The 18,780-nt window shown below is 43.6% G+C and overlaps 1 protein-coding gene across 9 annotated transcripts in view; it reads left to right on the forward strand.

Moving 5' to 3' along the window:
* The window catches only part of NUF2 (NUF2 component of NDC80 kinetochore complex), a 64,992-nt gene extending 47,942 nt beyond the window's left edge, over nt 1–17,050 (forward strand). For 4 of the 9 annotated variants that reach the window (XM_084851035.1, XM_084851031.1, XM_084851032.1 and 1 more), the window contains 5 exons: nt 6,427–6,567; nt 7,849–8,024; nt 13,536–13,671; nt 15,457–15,705; nt 16,402–17,050. In XM_084851035.1, coding sequence (XP_084707161.1) covers nt 6,427–6,567; nt 7,849–8,024; nt 13,536–13,671; nt 15,457–15,705; nt 16,402–16,521 — 822 coding nt within the window. In that variant the 3' untranslated portion in view covers nt 16,522–17,050. The remainder of the gene's footprint in view (nt 1–6,426; nt 6,568–7,848; nt 8,025–13,535; nt 13,672–15,456; nt 15,706–16,401) is intronic. The other 5 variants (XM_084851038.1, XM_084851036.1, XM_084851034.1 and 2 more) reach the window with 2 other exon arrangements.
* Nucleotides 17,051–18,780: the final 1,730 nt, after the last annotated feature.

Genomic DNA, 18,780 nt, shown 5'->3' on the forward strand with positions numbered 1-18,780 from the left:
AAGCAAATGGATGTAGTATTCAGGAGACACTGCAATCCTAAAATAACCACGGAAGCAGGAGAAGGCATGATCAGGCAGGGCCATGAGGCATTCAGAAGGCTGATAGAGAAGGTTGAAAGGGTAGGGATAAAACGGGCTTAGGAAAATCTCTCTCCTGGTAGTTGTTTTTCCAAACACCAAAGAACAAGAATGTCATGGCTGTGATGGCTTCAGTAACAAAACAGTGGAAGAATCTAACTCAGAAGGTAGATGTTGAGAGAGCTCAACATGGGGAGACTGACACAAAGATTAGAAGGTGTATTCTCCAAATCTATAAATTCTTGTCAACTGCACAGCAGCTGTCAAATGTAGAGCTGTGGGTGACAGTTACAGTGACAATTGAACTACTGTTTTGGGCTTCTGAGCCAGGCAGGGAAGCTATTTAGCAGTCAGAGGACCTAATGCTGAGCTGGAGGAGGCAAACTATCCAGAAGATCACTAGGCTATGGAATCTGCCTCCAAGCAGTAACCGCGAATTTAAGTAAGCCTGGCTGCCCGCTCCCCAAGTACAAATAGGCCCCTCATCCTGACCATGGTTCATCTTCTTGAGTAGGACTCAGACATGGGATGCCTCATGCTGACAAGTGTCCACAGTGCTGCGGGGAGCCATTTTTACTTCAATTTTGGCTCATTGCTGTCGTTCTTGAGGATCCAGTGGTGGTTGTAGGGGTCTTGAGCTGGGAGATCAATCCATTTCAGGTACATTTGGCCCCTGATCCTGCAGGTTTGCTCCAGATGCCCTGTCTCCCTTGGTCCTGGTTCATGCTGGAACTCCAGGTGGAGTCATCTTCTGAAAAGGCTCCGTTCAATTCCAGCTCAGGGAGCTGATGGGTTCTTGTTGCTTTAAAATGGTTATATTAGCTTAAACTAATCAATTAAAGTGGTCACGTTATGGGGGTGTTCAGATGATCAGTAGAGGAAACAGCGCAGTGTTGGTTCTTTCCCCCACCCCTGTGTGTGCCTGTTGTACAACCGGGATTACCCTAATTATTGTGCTGTGTTGCGGGTTGCTCTGTCATCTGAACCCACCGCTCAGCGCAGGCGTAATGCTGTTTCACCCGCCGTATAACCCCTCTGCAAACTGTGGATTGTAGGTTGGGTGAAAAGTCACTACACCTGCACCCCCCCGCTGGGTTCAGGCAACACTGCAACCTGCAGCATGGGTAATTAGGGTAATCCAAGTCATGTGACCGGCATGCACAGGGGCTGAGTAAACAACCAATGCTGCGTTGTTCCCCGACTGATTGTCTGAATCTGGACTATGTTACATTTGGTTTGTTTTCATATAGGGGTAAAAATGATTTCAGACAATATCCTTATGCAATTTTGTACAGATCTGTTGCATTTTCATTGTAATTAAGTAGCTCTCAATAAATTACAGAAGATTGTCATCTTTATGAATCTTTATGCTGCCATTTTGGGGGCAGCAGTTCTCTTTGTGAACTTCTCCAAGAATTCAGCATCCATGCTTATGGAACAAAATTGTAGGGGAAACTGTTTAAATAGCTTACCATAAAAGTAGCATGCTGAAGATCTGTTTGGATTGTTCAGGAACATTCCTGGTTACCAGTTTCTCCAACAAGAGTATTTAAGTTATCACCCTTTATTCTGGAGTTTGTGCTGCTGAAATGTTTGGATGTTCAGGTTCATTTGGTAATATTGCTTCCATTTGGCAGGAAGATGGGAGTGGCTATGTTTTGGTTGCATATGTTAAGCGTGCAGCTTGCCTTATACCTTAGGGATGGTGTGATCATTTGTCTGAGCCTAGCTCAGAATTGAACCCAGGAAGTTTGGAGGACCCAAGCTCAAATGAGATACAAGCTCTCCAATCCCTGAAGTTCTCTCAGACAGTCAAAACTCAAGTGGAAGAGGATGTTCAGCACCCTCCCACCACCTCAGTGCCAGGGCTCCCACCCAGTCTTTCCTTCCTTACCTACTTAAGATCAGGAGCGGCAGTGGCAGGGTTAGGGACCTCCAGATGTTGCTGGACTCCAGGCTGCATGGCCCCATTGGGCCATGACTGGGTCTGAGGTGCTGTGAGAGAGGCCCTGCCTTTGACCTGGGGATAACAGTAAGAGCAGCAGCCACTCCAGTGCAGAAAGGGGTGAAAGGAAGACCAACTGCCCTTGGACTAACAGCAAGTGAGTTTTTACCATCTTGCTTGGGAAACCCAAGTAGAGCTACTGCAGGAGATCAGGCTGCCCAGAGAGATCCAGCTTCCTAGAGAGGCCTGGCTGTGAATCTGTGTTTTTCCAGGAGCCCCACTGGATCATTGCTGGGACCCAGAGGCTATAAGAGAGACACTGCCCTTGGGCGGTGGGGTTACCACTTAAGGGGTGACACCAAAGCTGATTGCCTCTTTGGGAGCCCTTTAGGGAGGGCAAGGGCACCCCACTATGTGTGTGTGGTGGTGGTGGGGTTCTGTGGGGAGCTTTAGTACTGCTTGGCCCTCTTACAACCTGTATTTTCAAGGAGGTGGTTTTAATGCTGCTATGGTGGGCTTTATGAGATGTGCTTTGGAGAGTAGGGAAATGGGAGTGACCATTCAAGAGAAAACTGGGGGGATTCCCATCTGACCAGTGAAGGGGAAAGAGGGCAGGCTGTGGCTTGGCCTTCCCTCGTTTCATGTTATCTACCGAGATAAGCCATGGTGACAGTGAAACTAGTCCTCCCAGCTTAAAGGTCCTGCTCTTTAACACCAGGTCAGTTGTTGGAGAACACCTCACTCATCTTAATTCTGGATGAAGATGCTGACCTGGCATGTATTAAAGAGACTTGGCTGAGGGAAAAGGGAGGAGTGTGGCTTACCCAGGTCTGCCTGCCAGGTTATTCAAGTACAGCAGGCTGAGGGGCAGGAAGATGGAGTGGCAGCAATCTATAGGAATTTTATCTCACTAACCAGATGCTCCAGCCAGCAGTCCACTCATTTTGACTGCATGCTGTTGCGATTGGGTAGCCAGGATATTGTAATGATCCTGTTGGTGTACTGTCTAGCCTGCTCCTCAACAGTCTCCCTTCCTGAGCTAGCCAGGGAAATCTTGGGGCTGGTGTTGAATCACCCAAAGCTTCTTGTTCTCTGGGATTTCAACATTCGTGCTGGGGTTGCTCAGTCAGGAGTGGCTTAGGATTTCATGTCCACCATGGACCCAGCTAGCATCTGGCCCTATCCATGCAGGAGGGCACCCTCTTTGGCATTCTATTCTGGTGGAGTTGGTGCTCTGAAGATGGAAGAGTTATGTGTGGCTCCATTGTCATCCGCAGATCCCTATCTGTCGGTCTTTATATTGACAAAACAGGAGATAATGTAGATGCTTTTCTAGGTTAAAAAAAGTCAATGGAAGCCAAATTGGGTAGCTAGTAGGTAGAGGGGGCAAACCCTCAGAGAATAAAGTTACAGCTTCTGATGGTATAAAATCCTCTTCCTCCAGTGTTGGGTCCCACTGTAGAATGGCTAAATTCTGCATGCTCTGATTTCACCATCAAGTCACATTCTCCCACCCCACACACACACACACTCCCCTTCTCAGATGCTTTTTATTACATCTTGCCTGATGAAGCGACCTTGAGATCTCGAAAGCTTACACATTTTTTGTGATCTTTTGGTTGGCCTAATAAACATATTACACTAATATGGGTTTTGGAATTTTATTGATGGTCATATGACTAACTTTGCTTTTTGTGAGGTTTGCTGAACTCATATTAACTAATACGTTTGGAAACGTTTGGAGTTTGGAAACTGCAGCTGGTACACAATGCAGCAGCTTGAGTATTTGTGGAAACTAGGTGTTCAGTTCATGTTACATGCATTCTGTCTGGGTGTAGAACCTGCTGCCAATCAATTTGATTGAATGATTATAATTATAGCAGTTAATATTACTTCTAAGATCAGAGAGATGTGAGAAGGCTGGTTGTAATTGCTCAATACTGAGGGAAAAACATTTTGCACATGCACAGAGGCCCTCTTTACTACTAACCCATTTATCTTACCATTGGAAATCGGTTCTAGAGTGATGAGCCTTCATTCAAAATGACGCTGGGAAAAAAACAGGAAGGCACCAACTTCACGAGAAAGAAGAGAGAGAACTCCAGATGCACGGGAAAATGCTTATTTAAGGGCCTTAATAAATCCTTCAGGGACACTAGATTTGGATGACATAAAACTTTTTATGAACAAAAAACTTTACATTACAAAATGTACATGCTCTCACATTCTACCAACAAACAAGGAACAGGGCAATCAAATTATTTATAAATTAGAAAATTAAATCTTTAAAAAAACAGATTTTAAAACTTTTAGCAGTTAACATTGGGACAGTTGGCATGTTACAGCTATTTAACCTGTCTTCAAGGACAGCCCTATGAACAATGCATTGCAGTAGCTGTACATCCTATTCCTAGACATGAGCTCCATCCACAGGGCCTCCATCTTGTTTGATTTCAGCTTTGGTTTATTGTCCCTCGTTCAGACCATTACGGAATACAGACATCAGCGCAGCACCTACACAGGCTCACCTGATTCAAATTAGATTCCTGTAGTGAGCAAGGGTTGGACTCGATGGTCGTATAGGCCCCTTCCAACCCCACTATTATATGATTCTATGAACCCACGGTTTGCTGGGATGGTGCCATGAGCTGCTTCCATTTTCTGTAAAGAACCTCTGACCCATGGGTTAACCTCTGATTGTTTAAATAACCCACGATTTGCCACTATGACATGCAAACCCAGCCTATGGGAGCAATTTGGATATGAAAATTGCATGGAAAAACACATCAATCTAGACTACTTTCCTCCTTTAGCCAAGGGCTAGCAATAAAGGAAGTTGTTTCAACTCATTGGTAGTGTAGCTTCCAGACTCCTTGCTTTCAGCCCAGCTTTCTATCCCTTAAGTTGGGTCTTCTGCAACACTCTCTGTCCTGGCTTCTTCTGATTTCTAGCTCTCTGTCTCTTTGCCAACTTCACTAATATTTACTATTCCAACTCTCCCTCCCAACCTGTCAATCAGAAGAGCAGTGGAACTTTGTGAAGTTTCAGGTTATTCTAGTAACTAGGCTACTTTTGCCCCCCTGAGTTTGAGTTTCCTAGCATTACTTGTACTTTCTATGATCTTTGAACCCCTGGCAACAGAGCAGCAGCAGTCTAAGCAGAAAGCAACCTTTTAAAAATTAAAATGGCTGAACAACTTAAGTACTTCACACCTGTATTCTGGAGCTTTGGGGTTAGGAGTTGCTACCTCAGGGAGGAGGGTGCATTTGTGTAGTCAAAGAAAACTATTAAGGGGAATTGCTGTTCCAACTGCATTGGTTTCTTTTAACCACAATACTGTTTTGTCTGAAGGACTTCCCATGGTAATTCTTTTTACTGAAGAAAATACAAGGCATTGACAGAATAGATATTGTAATAGACAGGTAACAAGCATGAATTTTTACATCGTTTTTTAAAGGGTGCCTAGTATGTTTTTTAATTACAGCATTTGTATTATGCTTTTCAGTATTTATTTATAAAACAGTTTAAAATATAAAAAGCTTTTCAGGAAGTCTTTGATACAACACCCTAGACCCCACACCCTACTGGTAACTAAGCCTGAGTATATGTAACTCTTCCTTTCCTTATGCTTGTCTTCATTTCCTACCCCTTCATCTGTTGTCTCCATTGTATCATTTTCTAAATTCTAAGCCCTTTAGGGCAAACACTTGTCCTCTCATTTTTTGGAATGCACTTTTTACAAGAATGATGTTATAAAAATAATGATGGTAATAGTATGTAAATATGATAGCTTGTTCATTTAGGGAGCAATCCTACTGGGATAGGCGGCCGCCTCTGAACTCAGAGGCGACCGCCTATCCAATGCAGGGCAGGAGAAGCACAGAGGGGATCGTCCCCTCCGCACTTCAGCCGCCCTGCATTTGCAGCTAGAGAGCCGATTTCAGCTGTCTAGCCACAGGAAGGTGGAGCGGGGGAAACGGTGCCCAGACAACACATTGGATGTGTCGTACTGGATTTCCGACTTGAACGACTTTCCGTTTTTGCCTCTCCGCACTCCTCTTCCGTTCCGCACTGCCTATGAGGCAGTGCAGGAGGGGTGAAAGTCAGTTCTCAGGGAACCGACCTCGGAGCATGGGCTCAGAGGTCAGATCCTGGGAACCAACGTATCCTATGGCTGTCTAGCCCCTGACTAGCGGCCATAGGATTGCGCCCTTAGTCACTTTTATTTTTCTGATATTTAAAGGTTAAGCTTATATACAGGTACGGCTTATATACATCAACAATAATTTCAGCACACCGTTTTTGCCAACTTCTTTAAAATGCATGGTAGTTTTTCTCAAAATATCACTAGTCTTTAAAATGCATAAAATGCTAAAATGCTTCTTCTTCTTTTAATTACAAAGCAAGAAATAATTGAGAAATATGAAGCTTACAGAGACCTGGTAGAGATGTTTCCATCGTGTCAACTGGAGGTACAGTTGTACCAGAAGAAAATGCAAACCCAAGGAGCAAATGTGGATAAATTGCTGAATATATTAGCAGAGGTTTGTGTTATGCAAAGACAATTCAATTTTAGTTGTGGAACTGCTGTTCCTCAAACCTTTTGAGGCACAATTCCTTCTGGCATGAGCACACCTTGAAGAAAATTTCAGATTGGGCCTTGGGCTACAGACGGAAGGCTGGATGGTGAAATGGGAAACATGTTAGCCTCCTGTTGCAAATAATAGCTATGTAGCCCGCAGCAGTCCCTTTGTATGCTCAGAAGAAGGCTGTATTTGGCCCTTTCTCTGGCAGAATTGTGTCATAAGCTTTGTTGTCCTGCTGCTAGGTTGGCATTCTATCACAGGATGTAGTGATGAATAGTCCTGGGGCACTTGACTGGTACTGTGAGAACCTGTAATAGAAGCTCATTCCATGTTGGTTTCTACTCATATTAGCAGTCCAAAAATATTCTGGATATTGAAAACACAATTGCCAAAATGCAGTTGTGTTGCTGTAGAGTTAAGAGTTAAATGTGCATCTGGAAATGAATTCTCAACAGCCAGCAAAACACGCATTTTAGCTAATCTCGTTACTAAATGTGCCTGAGAAGAAGATAGAAATTTTAGTTCCTGTTTTCATTAATATATCATGGCTGTCTACCAAATGGTGCCAAGTCAGTTTAGGAAATCCATTCAATAAACCTATAAATCACCATAAAGCCAAAAGTCTAAAACCATTGAAGATGCAGGTGAGGTTTGCCAGGTTTAGCCCTGAAAATGAACTTCAGGAACTTAAAATGCTTGCTTCAAAGGAGACAAGTATTAGAAGTCCCTACTTTGCCTTTTATTTGCAGGGCTGACTCCAGGAAAATGGGCTGGGGGAGGGGGATTTTGCCTCCTACTTCCAGATTTCCTGGGCACAGCTCTTCAAAGTAGATCCCCAGCAAGGCAGCAGGTGTTTCTCCACAATGAACTGAACTACTTACTGATTATTAGGTAAATAACTCATCTCATTTCCAAGCCAATCTGATATAAGTGTGGAAGAGCACATGCACGCACACAGCCCAACAAAGCAGTAAAATATCAGTCTTCAAAAAAGCTTGGTGAAATGATGTCTTTGCTTGTCTGAATGTACCATATGTAATGTTTTCAAGGTTGTTATGCAAGCATTTCTTACTGTTTTGTGAAGCTTTTTCACAAAACAGGTTGACAGTATTTGGATTGGCCAGATACTGTGTTTCTTTAGGTTTGTAGCATGTTGTTTAAACAGCGCCATCCGGTACTCTACTGGAGGTTTTTCCGTAACTACTTCTCACATTTTTTTCCAAAATATTCACGTTCCAGATCCGAACCCTAGAGGACCAAATAGAGAGTAGCAAAAGCGGATTCAAGAATGCCAAGACGGAGGAAATGTCCTTGAAAAGACTGGTTACTGTTAAACGGGAAAAACTTGCCACTACTGAAATCAAATTTAAAAAAATACGTGAGGATACAGAAGAGCGCAAGCATGCAATAACTGAGTATGGATGACTGGCATTTCTGTTTTTATCCTACTGTTAAAATACTTTAATACAACTTCAAACTTCTCATCCCAAAGAAGGCACAATTGTGCTGCCTTTTGGAAAGCAGGTGTACTAGTTATTTATGTATTTTCTTGTACTCGGCTGATTTGATGTGCTAATATCAGCAACGCAGGTTGAAAGCAACATTTTCAACATAGTTCTAATTTAACTTAATGCCCCTTTTTTCTTTCATCATCCTGAAGAAGTCACACTGGGATAGCTTCATGGCAAAGACTTCTACAAACACCTATTTGCCTTTCATGAATCTTTATAATTTCCCTGTCACTTCTCATTATCAAAAATCTCAAGGCCTGCAGGGAAACTGGGGTTTGTGTCCCAAAGAGAGACAGCTCTTCTCAAGCAAAAGGGAAATTTACAAAACCACAGTTTTCATGATAACAGATGTATTCTGTTATCTGTTGTGCTGTATTCAAAGGGGTGTGAGACACAGAAGCCATCCTTTAGTGGTGGTGGTTAGTAAAGAAGTTGATTAGTAAGAGTTGAAAAGTTCATTGACTAATGAAGACAAAGACCCAGTTCACACCTAATGGCAAATCGTGGGTTAATTAATTAATCAATCAATCCACAATTTGCAGTGCACAACAGGAATGGTTTCTTATTGGGTTAACTGCTAGGTTGCTTAGCCCCTAAAAAACCAGCACTCTGGGTTGGCATTTCACGTGCACAACCTACAACCCAGCCGGTGGTAAGTTGTTGATTAAAAGCGGGAGCGAGGCACATGCAGGGGGCAGCGCACTCACTCACTCCTGCTTGTGCAAACTGTTACATGCGAACCAAGTGATGTTTTGGCCTATAGCTCCCATCATCCTTCACCATTGGCTACTCTGGCTAGGGATGATGGGAGCTGTAAGCCAAAATATCTAGAGGGCCACAAGTTGCCCACCCCTGACATAATGGGCTCCTCAAAGGAGAAATGGAATTTGGGCTGCCATAAGGAGAGAAACCTTACCCTTGGTGCCTCAGCTTAGAGGGAGTGGGAGGACCACCATTTTATATTTATATCCAGTTTTTCTTCATAGAGTCCCACAAAGAAGACTTTTTACAGACTAGTTTACAAAACAAACCTGGAGAGGGTGTAGGCCAGGTTGGGTAACTCGTTCACACTGCAAGTATTTCATGAGCTTGAGGGAGGTAGTCCAGCTGCATGGGAATAAACATTTCATTTTATGAAAATCATAGGTGCCAAACTCCATGTTTAACAGGTGTATGATGGTCTTATTTGGAAATTGATACGTCTAAAAGTGATGAGTCCCAGTATAAGAAACCTTGATGGACATAGGGCTTCTAAATCATGAACCCTAGAAAACAATCTGGACTTTATTTTGGTGATGAGGGTACAGACAAACTGGAGTGTTCCAAATGGAAAATACTAGTAAAGGGAGAAGACTGACCAGCACTGGATGGGAAGAAAACCCTACCCATTGTTCTGGTCAAACCTACTTCTCCTAAGGCTGGTCTCAAAACTGCAGAAACTACTTGTTGTTGTTCAGTTGTGTCCGACTCTTCCTGACCCCATGGACCATAGCACGCCAGGCCTTCCTGTCCTCCGCTCTCTCCCGGAGTGTGCTCAAGTCCATATTCATTTCATCGGTGATGCTATCTAGCCATCTCATCCTCTGTCGTCCCCTTCTCCTTTTGCCTTCAGTCTTTCCCAGCATCAGGGTCTTTTCCAGAGAGTTTTCTCTTTGCATTAGGTGGCCAAAATATTTGCGCTTCAGCTTCAGTATCTGTCCTTCCAATGAGCACTCAGGGTTGATTTCCTTTAGGATGGACTGATTTGACCTCCTTGCAGTCCAGGGGACTCGTAAGAGTCTTCTCCAGCACCACAGTTCGAAAGCATCAATTCTTCGGCGCTCAGCCTTCCTTATAGTCCAGCTCTCACAGCCATACATTACTACTGGGAAAACCATAGCTTTGATTAGACTGACCTTTGTCGGCAAGGTGATGTCTCTGCTTCTTACTATGCTGTCTAGGTTTGCCGTAGCTTTCCTCCCAAGGAGCAAGCGTCTTTTAATTTCATGGCTACGGTCACCGTCTGCGGTGATCTTGGAGCCCAAGAAAGTAAAATCTGTCATTGCTTCCATGTCTTCCCCTTCCATATGCCAGGAAGTGATGGGGCCAGATGCCATGATCTTTGTTTTTTTAATGTTGAGTTTCAAACCAGCTTTTGCACTCTCCTCTTTCACCCTCAACAAGAGGCTCTTGAGATCCTCTTCGCTTTCTGCCATTAGGGTGGTATCGTCTGCATATTGGAGGTTGTTGATAATTCTCCCGGCAATCTTAATTCCGACCTGTGATTCATCCAACCCGGCGTTTCTCATGATGTACTCTGCATATAAGTTAAATAAGCAGGGTGACAATATGCAGCCTTGTCGTACTCCTTTCCCAATTTTGAACCACTCGGTTGTTCCATGTCTGTGTCAAGGGCTCGTTGGAGGGCAGCCTCAGTCTAATCCAGTAGCCAAGTCCAGACGCAGACAAAGGGATTCTTTTCAAAGCTTTATTCTTCTTTTACAACTTAACAACTCTACAGGTAGCAACTAGATCTGAGCAGCAGCATCCCTATGCCCTAAGTTGGAACAGTTGGTCCCCGTTTGAAAGGTAATTACTGGCAGACCCCTGAATATAAGGACTAGGGAGAATCCCTCCCCTTTTCCCTTGGATCCTCTGGGCGCAACCGTTCTTTGAGCGCGAACCCTTTGGCGCCGCTCTCCTCGTCTGTGCCGCGCATCCACCCAGTCTGCTATCTGTGCTGAGACACTCCCTGGACTGCTTTCTAAACTAGGAATGTGGGTGGGAGGAATCTCCGTCAGCTGTTGGTCCTGGGAAAAAGGAGCGCGCTCCTCTCCCGAAGGAGCGACTGCTCTTCCTCAGCAGCAGAACTGCTCTGGGAATCTATGGGCTCAGTGTCCACCCTGACAGGCTAGTTCTTACTGTTGCTTCTTGACCCTCGTACAGGTTTCTCAGGAGACAGGTAAGGTGGTCTGGTACTTCCATCGCTTTAAGAATTTGCCACAGTTTGTTGTGATCCACACAATCAAATGCTTTAGCATAGTCAATGAAGCAGAAATAGACGTTTTTCTGGAATTCTCTTGCTTTCTCCATGATCCAGCAAAAGTTGGCGATTTGATCTCTAGTTCCTCTGCCTCTTTGAAACCCCGCTTGTACTTCCGGTAGTTCTCGGTTCACATACTGCTGAAGCCTAGCTTGTAGGATTTTGAGCATCACCTTGCTGGCATGTGAAATGAGCGCAATTGTGCGGTAGTTTGAACACTCTTTGGCGTTGCCCTTCTTTGGAATTGGAATGTAAACTGACCTTTTCCAGTCTTGCGGCCATTGTTGAGTGTTCCAAATTTGTTGGCATATTGAATGCAGCACTTTAACAGCATGATCTTTTAGGATTTTAAATAGTTCAGCTGGAAGACTGTCATCTCCGCTAGCTTTGTTGTTAGTAATGCTTCCTAAGGCCCACTTGGCTTCACTCTCGAGGTTGTCTGGCTCAAGTTCAGTGACTGCACTATCATGGCTATCAGGGACATTCAGATCTTTCCTGTATAGTTCTTCGGTGTGTTCTTTCCGCCTCTTCTTAATCTCATCTGCTTCTGTTAGGTCCCTGCCTTCTTTGTCCTTTATCATGCCCGTCTTTGCACAAAACGTTCCCTTTTCTTGAAAAAAAAAATTTTCATGAAAAGATCTCTAGTCTTTCCCATTCTATTGTTTTCCTCGATTTCTTTGCATTGTTCATTTAAGAAGGCCTTCTTGTCTCTCCTTGCTATTCTCTGGAACTCTGCATTCAGTTGGATATATCTTCCCCTTTCTCCCTTGCTTTTCGCTTCCCTTCTTTCCTCAGCTACTTGTAAAGCCTCATCAGACAGCCACTTGGCTTTCTTGCATTTCTTTTTCTTTGGGATGGGTTGAGTTGCTGCCTCCTGAACAGTGTTACGGACCTCCGTCCATAGTTCCTCAGGCACTCTGTCTATCAGGTCTAATCCTTGAAATCTATTCCTCACCTCCACTGTATATTCATAAGGGATAAGATTTAGGTCATACCTGAATGGTTTAGTGGTTTTCCCTACGTTCTTCAATTTAAGCCGAAATTTTGCAACAAGAAGCTCATGATCTGAGCCACAGTCAGCTCCAGGTCTTGTTTTTACTGACTGTATAGAGCTTCTCCATCTTTGACTGCAAAGGACATAATCAATCTGATTTCGATATTGACCATCTGGTGATGTCCATGTGTGGACTCGCCTCTTGTGCTGTTGGAAAAGAGTGTTTGCTATGATCAGCGTGTTCTCCTGGCAAAACGCTATTAGCTTTTGTCCTGCTTCATTTTGTGCACCAAGGCCATGCCTGCCTGTTATCCCGGTGATTTCTTGACTTCCTGGCATTCCAATCCCCTGTGATGAAGAGGACATCTTTTTTGGTGTTAGTTCTAGAAGGTGTTGTAGGTCTTCATAGAACCGATCAACCTCAGCTTCTTCGGCATCAGTGGTTGGGGCATAGACTTGAATTACTGTGATGTTGAATGGTTTGCCTTGGATTCGTACTGAGATCATTCTATCGTTTTTGAGATTGTACCCCAGTACTGCTTTTCCCACTCTTTTGTTGACTATGAGTGCTACTCCATTTCTTCTAAGGGATTCTTGCCCACAGTAGTAGACATGATGGTCACCTGAATTAAATTCGCCCATGCCTGTCCATTTTAGTTCGCTGATTCCCAAGATGTCGATGTTCAATCTTGCCATCTCATGTTTGACCACCTCCAGCTTGCCTTGATTCATTGCCCTTACATTCCAGGTTCCTAAACAATATTGTTCTTTACAGCATCGGATTTTCTTTTCACCACCAGACACATCCACAGCTGAGTGTCCATTCGGCTTTGGCCCAGCTGCTTCACTCTTTCTGGCGCTACTTGGAAATACCCTCTGCTCTTCCCCAGTAGTATATTGGACACCTTCCGACCTGAGGGGCTCATCTTCCGGCGTCATCTCTTTTAGCCTTGTGATACGTTCCATGGGGTTTTCTTGGCAAGGATATTGGAGTGGGTTGCCATTTCCTTCTCCAGTGGACCACATTTTGTCAGAACCTGTCTGTCTTGGGTGGCCCTGCACGGCATAGCTTATGGCTTCACTGAGTTACGCAGGCCCCTTCGCCACAACAAGGCAGTGATCCATGAAGGGGTGCAGAAACTACTAGTATCATTAATAAACCTGTCTGTGTATGTCTTTTGTAATATTAGGATTTTTAGAGCAAGAGCTAATATATGTGAGTAAAGTAATTGTCTAAATATATATATGTAGAGAAACTCGATTCCGCTTTTGTATTGGTTCAAAGTAAAGCATAAACAATGTAGAAAATTACTGGTATGTGAATTGACATTTGCTAGTAGTCTAATATATTTATTAACTTAGAGTAGCTCTCCTAAATAGTTAACTAATTGTTTTCTAGGTATTGTAGCAGATTTCAGGAGAAAAGAGGAGCTGTCTGTGAAAAGCTGACAGCAACTCACACAGAAATAAAGCGGCTCAAAGGTGCTATTCAGCAGCTAAATGACAATGTTGGAAAAGAGAAATTGAAAGCTCAGGTGAGTGAGATGTTATGATAAAACCTTCCCCTGGAATAGGGTTACAATGTTAAACTTAGGGATGGCGGAGAATTTCTCCCCGAAACTTCGGGCGGCCGAGCACCAACGTGTTCGGCCCCCCGAACAAGTTTCGGGGAGAAATCCTCCGCACCCCCCCCCCGGGACGGGACTTACCTTCGCCGAATGTCCCTCCCGGCGGCGGGTCCGGCCGGCGGTTCGGCAGCTGTTCGTGTGGGGCGGGAGCGGCAGCCGGTCTTTCGACCGGCTGCCGCCGCCGCCATTCCAATAAAAGAAAAAAAAAACGCCCCTGTGATAGACTACATTAATTGTCACGTAGCCTATCACGGCTAGATTTGCAAAGTCAGCCGTGATAGGCTACGTCAATCGTCACGTAGCCTATCACGGGTGACTTTAAAAAAAAAAAAGTGTGTACGGATAATGGCGGCCCCCATAGGGAGCCACCATTCCCGTTCCTTATTTGGTCGCTGTAGTCTACGTAAAGATTTACGTAGACTACAGCGACCAAATAAGGAACGCGAATGGCGGCTCCCTATGGGGGCCGCCATTAGCGTACGCGCTTTTTTTTTTTTTAAAGTCACCCGTGATAGGCTACGTGACGATTAACGTAGCCTATAACGGGGGCGTTTTTTTTTGTTTTTTTTTTAAACTTTCAAGTTCGCGGCCGGGCGAGGCGGGAAGCCTCCTTCCCGGCCTGAATTTCGGCCGGGGCGAGGTGGGAAGCCTCCCCCCCCCGGCCTGAACTTCGCGGGGGGAGCAGCGAAGCGCCTCCCCCCCACCGCGAACAAGCTTCGGCGAAAGGTAAGGGACTTTCGTCCACCCCTAGTTAAACTACAAACAAGCCGAAGTCAAGTGCGCCGTCGTGCTGATGTGGCTTTTGCTGGGGAGTGCAGCAATAAAAGGTTCACCTGGCATCTCAACTTGAGAGCTAATGCAGTTCAGCTCAGGTCCTAGGTTAGCCATAAATGGAAACCTATGGAACATTCTTAGATGTTTTCCTTTGTTGGCTTGAAGCCAATGCGCATGCTACCCTCGTGTCCGCCCCTGAAAGTGTTTCTCACCCTGATGTAGGGTCAGTGTTTCTGACCCTGATGCAGTAGTTATCTGCATGTAATCTGAAAAGAAGAGAAAATGTTAAACCTTCTGTTGAGAAAGGCAGTGGGGTATTTTCCTGTAGTTTTGGAAGTATCATTGGAGTACAAGGATTGGGTTTCGCAAGCCTGGTGGGACTATAACTAACAGCTTGATCTAACACCAGATTAGCAAGCAGCATGGCAGCAGCTGTCATTTGTAGCTACTTCTGCTACTACCCATCATGTGTAAGGGTCCTGTATAGCCCTTGCATGGCTCTGGAACAGGTTTAGGAGCATGGATGAGGTGAGTCTGCCAATGGCACCCGTCATACAAAATTCTATGAAAACACTGGCCCAAATCATTTCAGAAGAACAGACCCAACTTTGTGCTCACCTTGGTTCATAGTTGGGACAAAAGATGCCTGAAATGTTTAGCACATTTCAGAAGTAATGCTGCTGTTTTTATATTACAAAATGGCAAATACATCACTGATCAGAGTAATATGAAGACCTGTAGACAGTGTTTGGGGTGGGGGGTGGGGATTTTCCATAGGAACTTTTCCAGGGCTTTATTTTTCCTCAGAAAATTTTCTGTTTCAGAAGTTCATTAGTAAAAATGAATGTATGCCAATAGCAAATACAATATTAGGTAAGATTTATTTCATTTATATCCCACCTTTTTTTCCTCCTTAAGGAACCCAGGGTGGCGTACATAATCCTCCTCTCCATTTTATCCTCACAACAACAACCCTGTGAGGTTGGTTGGGATGAGAGTCTGCGACTGGCCCAAAGTCACCCAGTGAGCTTCCATGGCCGAGTGGGGACTAAAACCCAAATCTTCCAACTCCCAGTCCAACACTCTAGCCACTGCACCACACTGGCTCTGAGTTTCAAGCTGTGTTTGAAGCTTGGCAGTTTCAAAGTTGTAATTAATGTTTTGCAGGTGATTATCCCTAGCATTCATATATGTCATTGAAATACATCTGTCTCGGAGTGAAATGGAACTACCTTTTTTTTCTTAAATTTAAACAATGTAAGGGAAGTTCATGCTATAGTCTTCAAATTTTTACAAGTATTCCAATAAACTTTTCTACGTAATAGAACATTTAAATCACCTTAAGTGTGCCTTAATTTCCCCCCTCAAATATTTCTGGACAAATACTTGGGGTAAAACTGTTGGAATACAACATTAACAAGGGGTATTTTTTTAGCTTTGTTTACTAAATAAACTTTGAGCACACTACGGGAGAGAGCGGAGGACAGGAAGGCCTGGCATGCTATGGTCCATGGGGTCACGAAGAGTCAGACACAACGACTGAACAACAACAACTAAATAAACACGTTAAATTAGATCTGTCTAAGGCAGGGGTGGGCAACTTGTAGCCCTCCAGATGTTTTAAACTACAACTCCTTCAGCATAGCCAATGGTGAAGGATGATGGGAATTGTGGCCCTCCAGATGTTTTGACCTACAAGTTGCCCACCCCTGCTCTAGGGCATCAGAACCTAATTAGCATTGGAAATTTTTGCAATTCAGAATATTCTGGAAACAGTATATCACTGTCTATAGATATGCCTGGCATCTTATTTTTCATTTCCAATAATTATACCTCATTTCTCCCACCCCCACCCCCCTCAAGGAGATCTACCTTAGCCTGAGGGCTGGCTTGGAGAAATACCATGAAAATCTGGCAAGGATAGTGGACAAGTACACATCTGCAAGAGAAGAGAAGATTGCTGAATTAGCGAGACTGTTTTGATTTCATAAGTCTGCTACTGATTTTATTCATGCTGTTTCTGTAACCCTCATATTCAGACTATATTTTTACAGCAGGAAACAATTTAAAATAAGCTTTGTTTGGCCTTGGGTTAGGGGAAAAACTGGTTTTGTTTAATGCTAGGTAGATGTAGTAATACCAGTTGATATATCAGATGGAGAATGTTGTTCTTTCTGTCTACAATATTGTCTTCGCCAGTCATTCTTCTTTCTGTGCTAATCAGTTCAGTTCTAGAGTTTGCAGATCCTTAGTGGGGAAGGGTGCAGAATAGATGACCTTCTCTAGGTTTCCCTCGTGCTTGTGCTCTCTAAGGAATGGTTGCAGTGAGACAAGCAAACAGTACCTGAATGATGCAACCCCCAGTCCATGTTCACTTCCACTGGTGCACTAGGGGCCTGCTACACCTCAAAAACAGATAAATGTGTATTTGTGGTGTTAGGGTCATGGAATCTCTGAACAATGTTTTTTTGTATTCAATAAAAATGTGTACAATAAAGATTTATTAACATTTTGTCTGCACCTTCCTGGGAGGGGCATGTTGAAACTGCCATTCTTCATCATCTCTATTAATACTATGCACAACGACGGGTTAGATGCAACAAGCTTGGTTTATTGAGTACTATTAGATCACTAATCAGTCAAGTCCCCCACTCCCCAGGCACTTCCTTTAAAAAAAAATAACGTTTGGGAGCCTCCCCTTTTCTGGCTTCTCCCTCTTGTGTTTCTCCCATAGCCACTTTAAAGCCCAGACCTTATCATTGCCTCCTTTTCTTCTAGGCCCTGCAGATATAGGCAAGTGAGATTCAGCATAGGATCCCTGGGGCCAAGGGAAGTAGCTATTGGAGGTAATCAGAACAAGTCCTTCTCTGTTTCCATAGTGACTGGCCAGAATGGCTCTTGCCTACCCATTGCTAATGGGTGCGCCCATCTTTGAATTGACGCTTCTCCCAGATATCCCTTTCCCTCCTTTCCATTTGCCTTTCTGTTCTTCGTTTCTACCAGACACTTCCTTCTACCATCACTTGCCTCTCCAGCCTATTCAGTCAACCTGGCTCAGTTTTTCCTTCTTCCATTCTCTCCTCCTTGCTGCCCCCATGCTCTGCCTTTTCACCTCTCTCTTGGCCTTGCCCTGCTTGATAAGCAGCAGCTGTGGCATTTCTGCCCAGTCGGCTGGACTGATGAACTGTCCTGGTCTGTTTCTTGCAGCTGTTACCCCCACTTGGAGCCTTGAGGAGCCAGTGAGTCCCTCTACACTTGTATGTCACGCTTTATCTGCTAAAAAGCCATCAAGGTGGTGCACAACAATTTAAAACACTAAAAAACTAAAACAAAAACATTACCAGGCTAAAACTACACATTTTAAAAAGCCACCTTGAAAAGATGTGTCTTCACAGCTTTTCTAAAGGCCGAGAGCGGCGGTCAGACACGGTTCTTTTTTTTTATATATAATTTTTATTTTTTAAAAAAGAAAACACAACACATACACTAAAGTATCTCTTAAAATTATAAGATATCTACCTTTGGCTCCCCTTACACAACAAATGCTTATTATTATTCTCATCTTAGTTGTATATCATAACACTGAGTTCACAGACATCTCATTTCTCTCCTAATTTTAACAACAACAAAGAGAATTAACCATCTCAGAGTTCAAAATCCACATACGTACATAGATACCATTTTTCTCTATTACTTGTACAAATTCTATAAAAGGTTTCCAATCTAACATAAATTTAGTTGTTGACCTTTCTTTAATTATAATAGTAAGTTTTGCCATCTCTGCCAGCTCCATTTTCATGATCCATTCGCTCACAGCTGATATTATTTCATTCTTCCACTTTTGTGCATACAATAACCTTGCAGCTGTTGTCATGTAGAGAAAGACAGTTCCCCCCTTTTACGTGTTTATCTCTTAGTCCCAATAAAGTTTCTGGCTTTAATTCTATTGTAGTCTTTAATATTCTTTGAGCTAAAGACTATTCGTTTCCAAAATACTTCAGCTTTTGTATAAGTCCACCATAAATGATAAAACGTTCCCTCTTGATCTTCACATTTCCAACATTTTCCAGAAACACCTTTATACATTTTAGACAATTTAAAAGGTGACATATACCGTCTATATATCATCTTATAAAAATTATCTTTAAGACTTGTACATAAAGTAAATTTTAAATCTTTTCCCCACGTACTTTCCCACTCTTCCATTGATATATTATGACCAACATTTTGTGCCCATTTTAT

This window comes from Heloderma suspectum, chromosome 4 (assembly GCF_057233095.1).
Source record: "Heloderma suspectum isolate Gila_16-S chromosome 4, 16-S_ref, whole genome shotgun sequence".
Lineage (NCBI taxonomy): Eukaryota > Metazoa > Chordata > Lepidosauria > Squamata > Helodermatidae > Heloderma > Heloderma suspectum.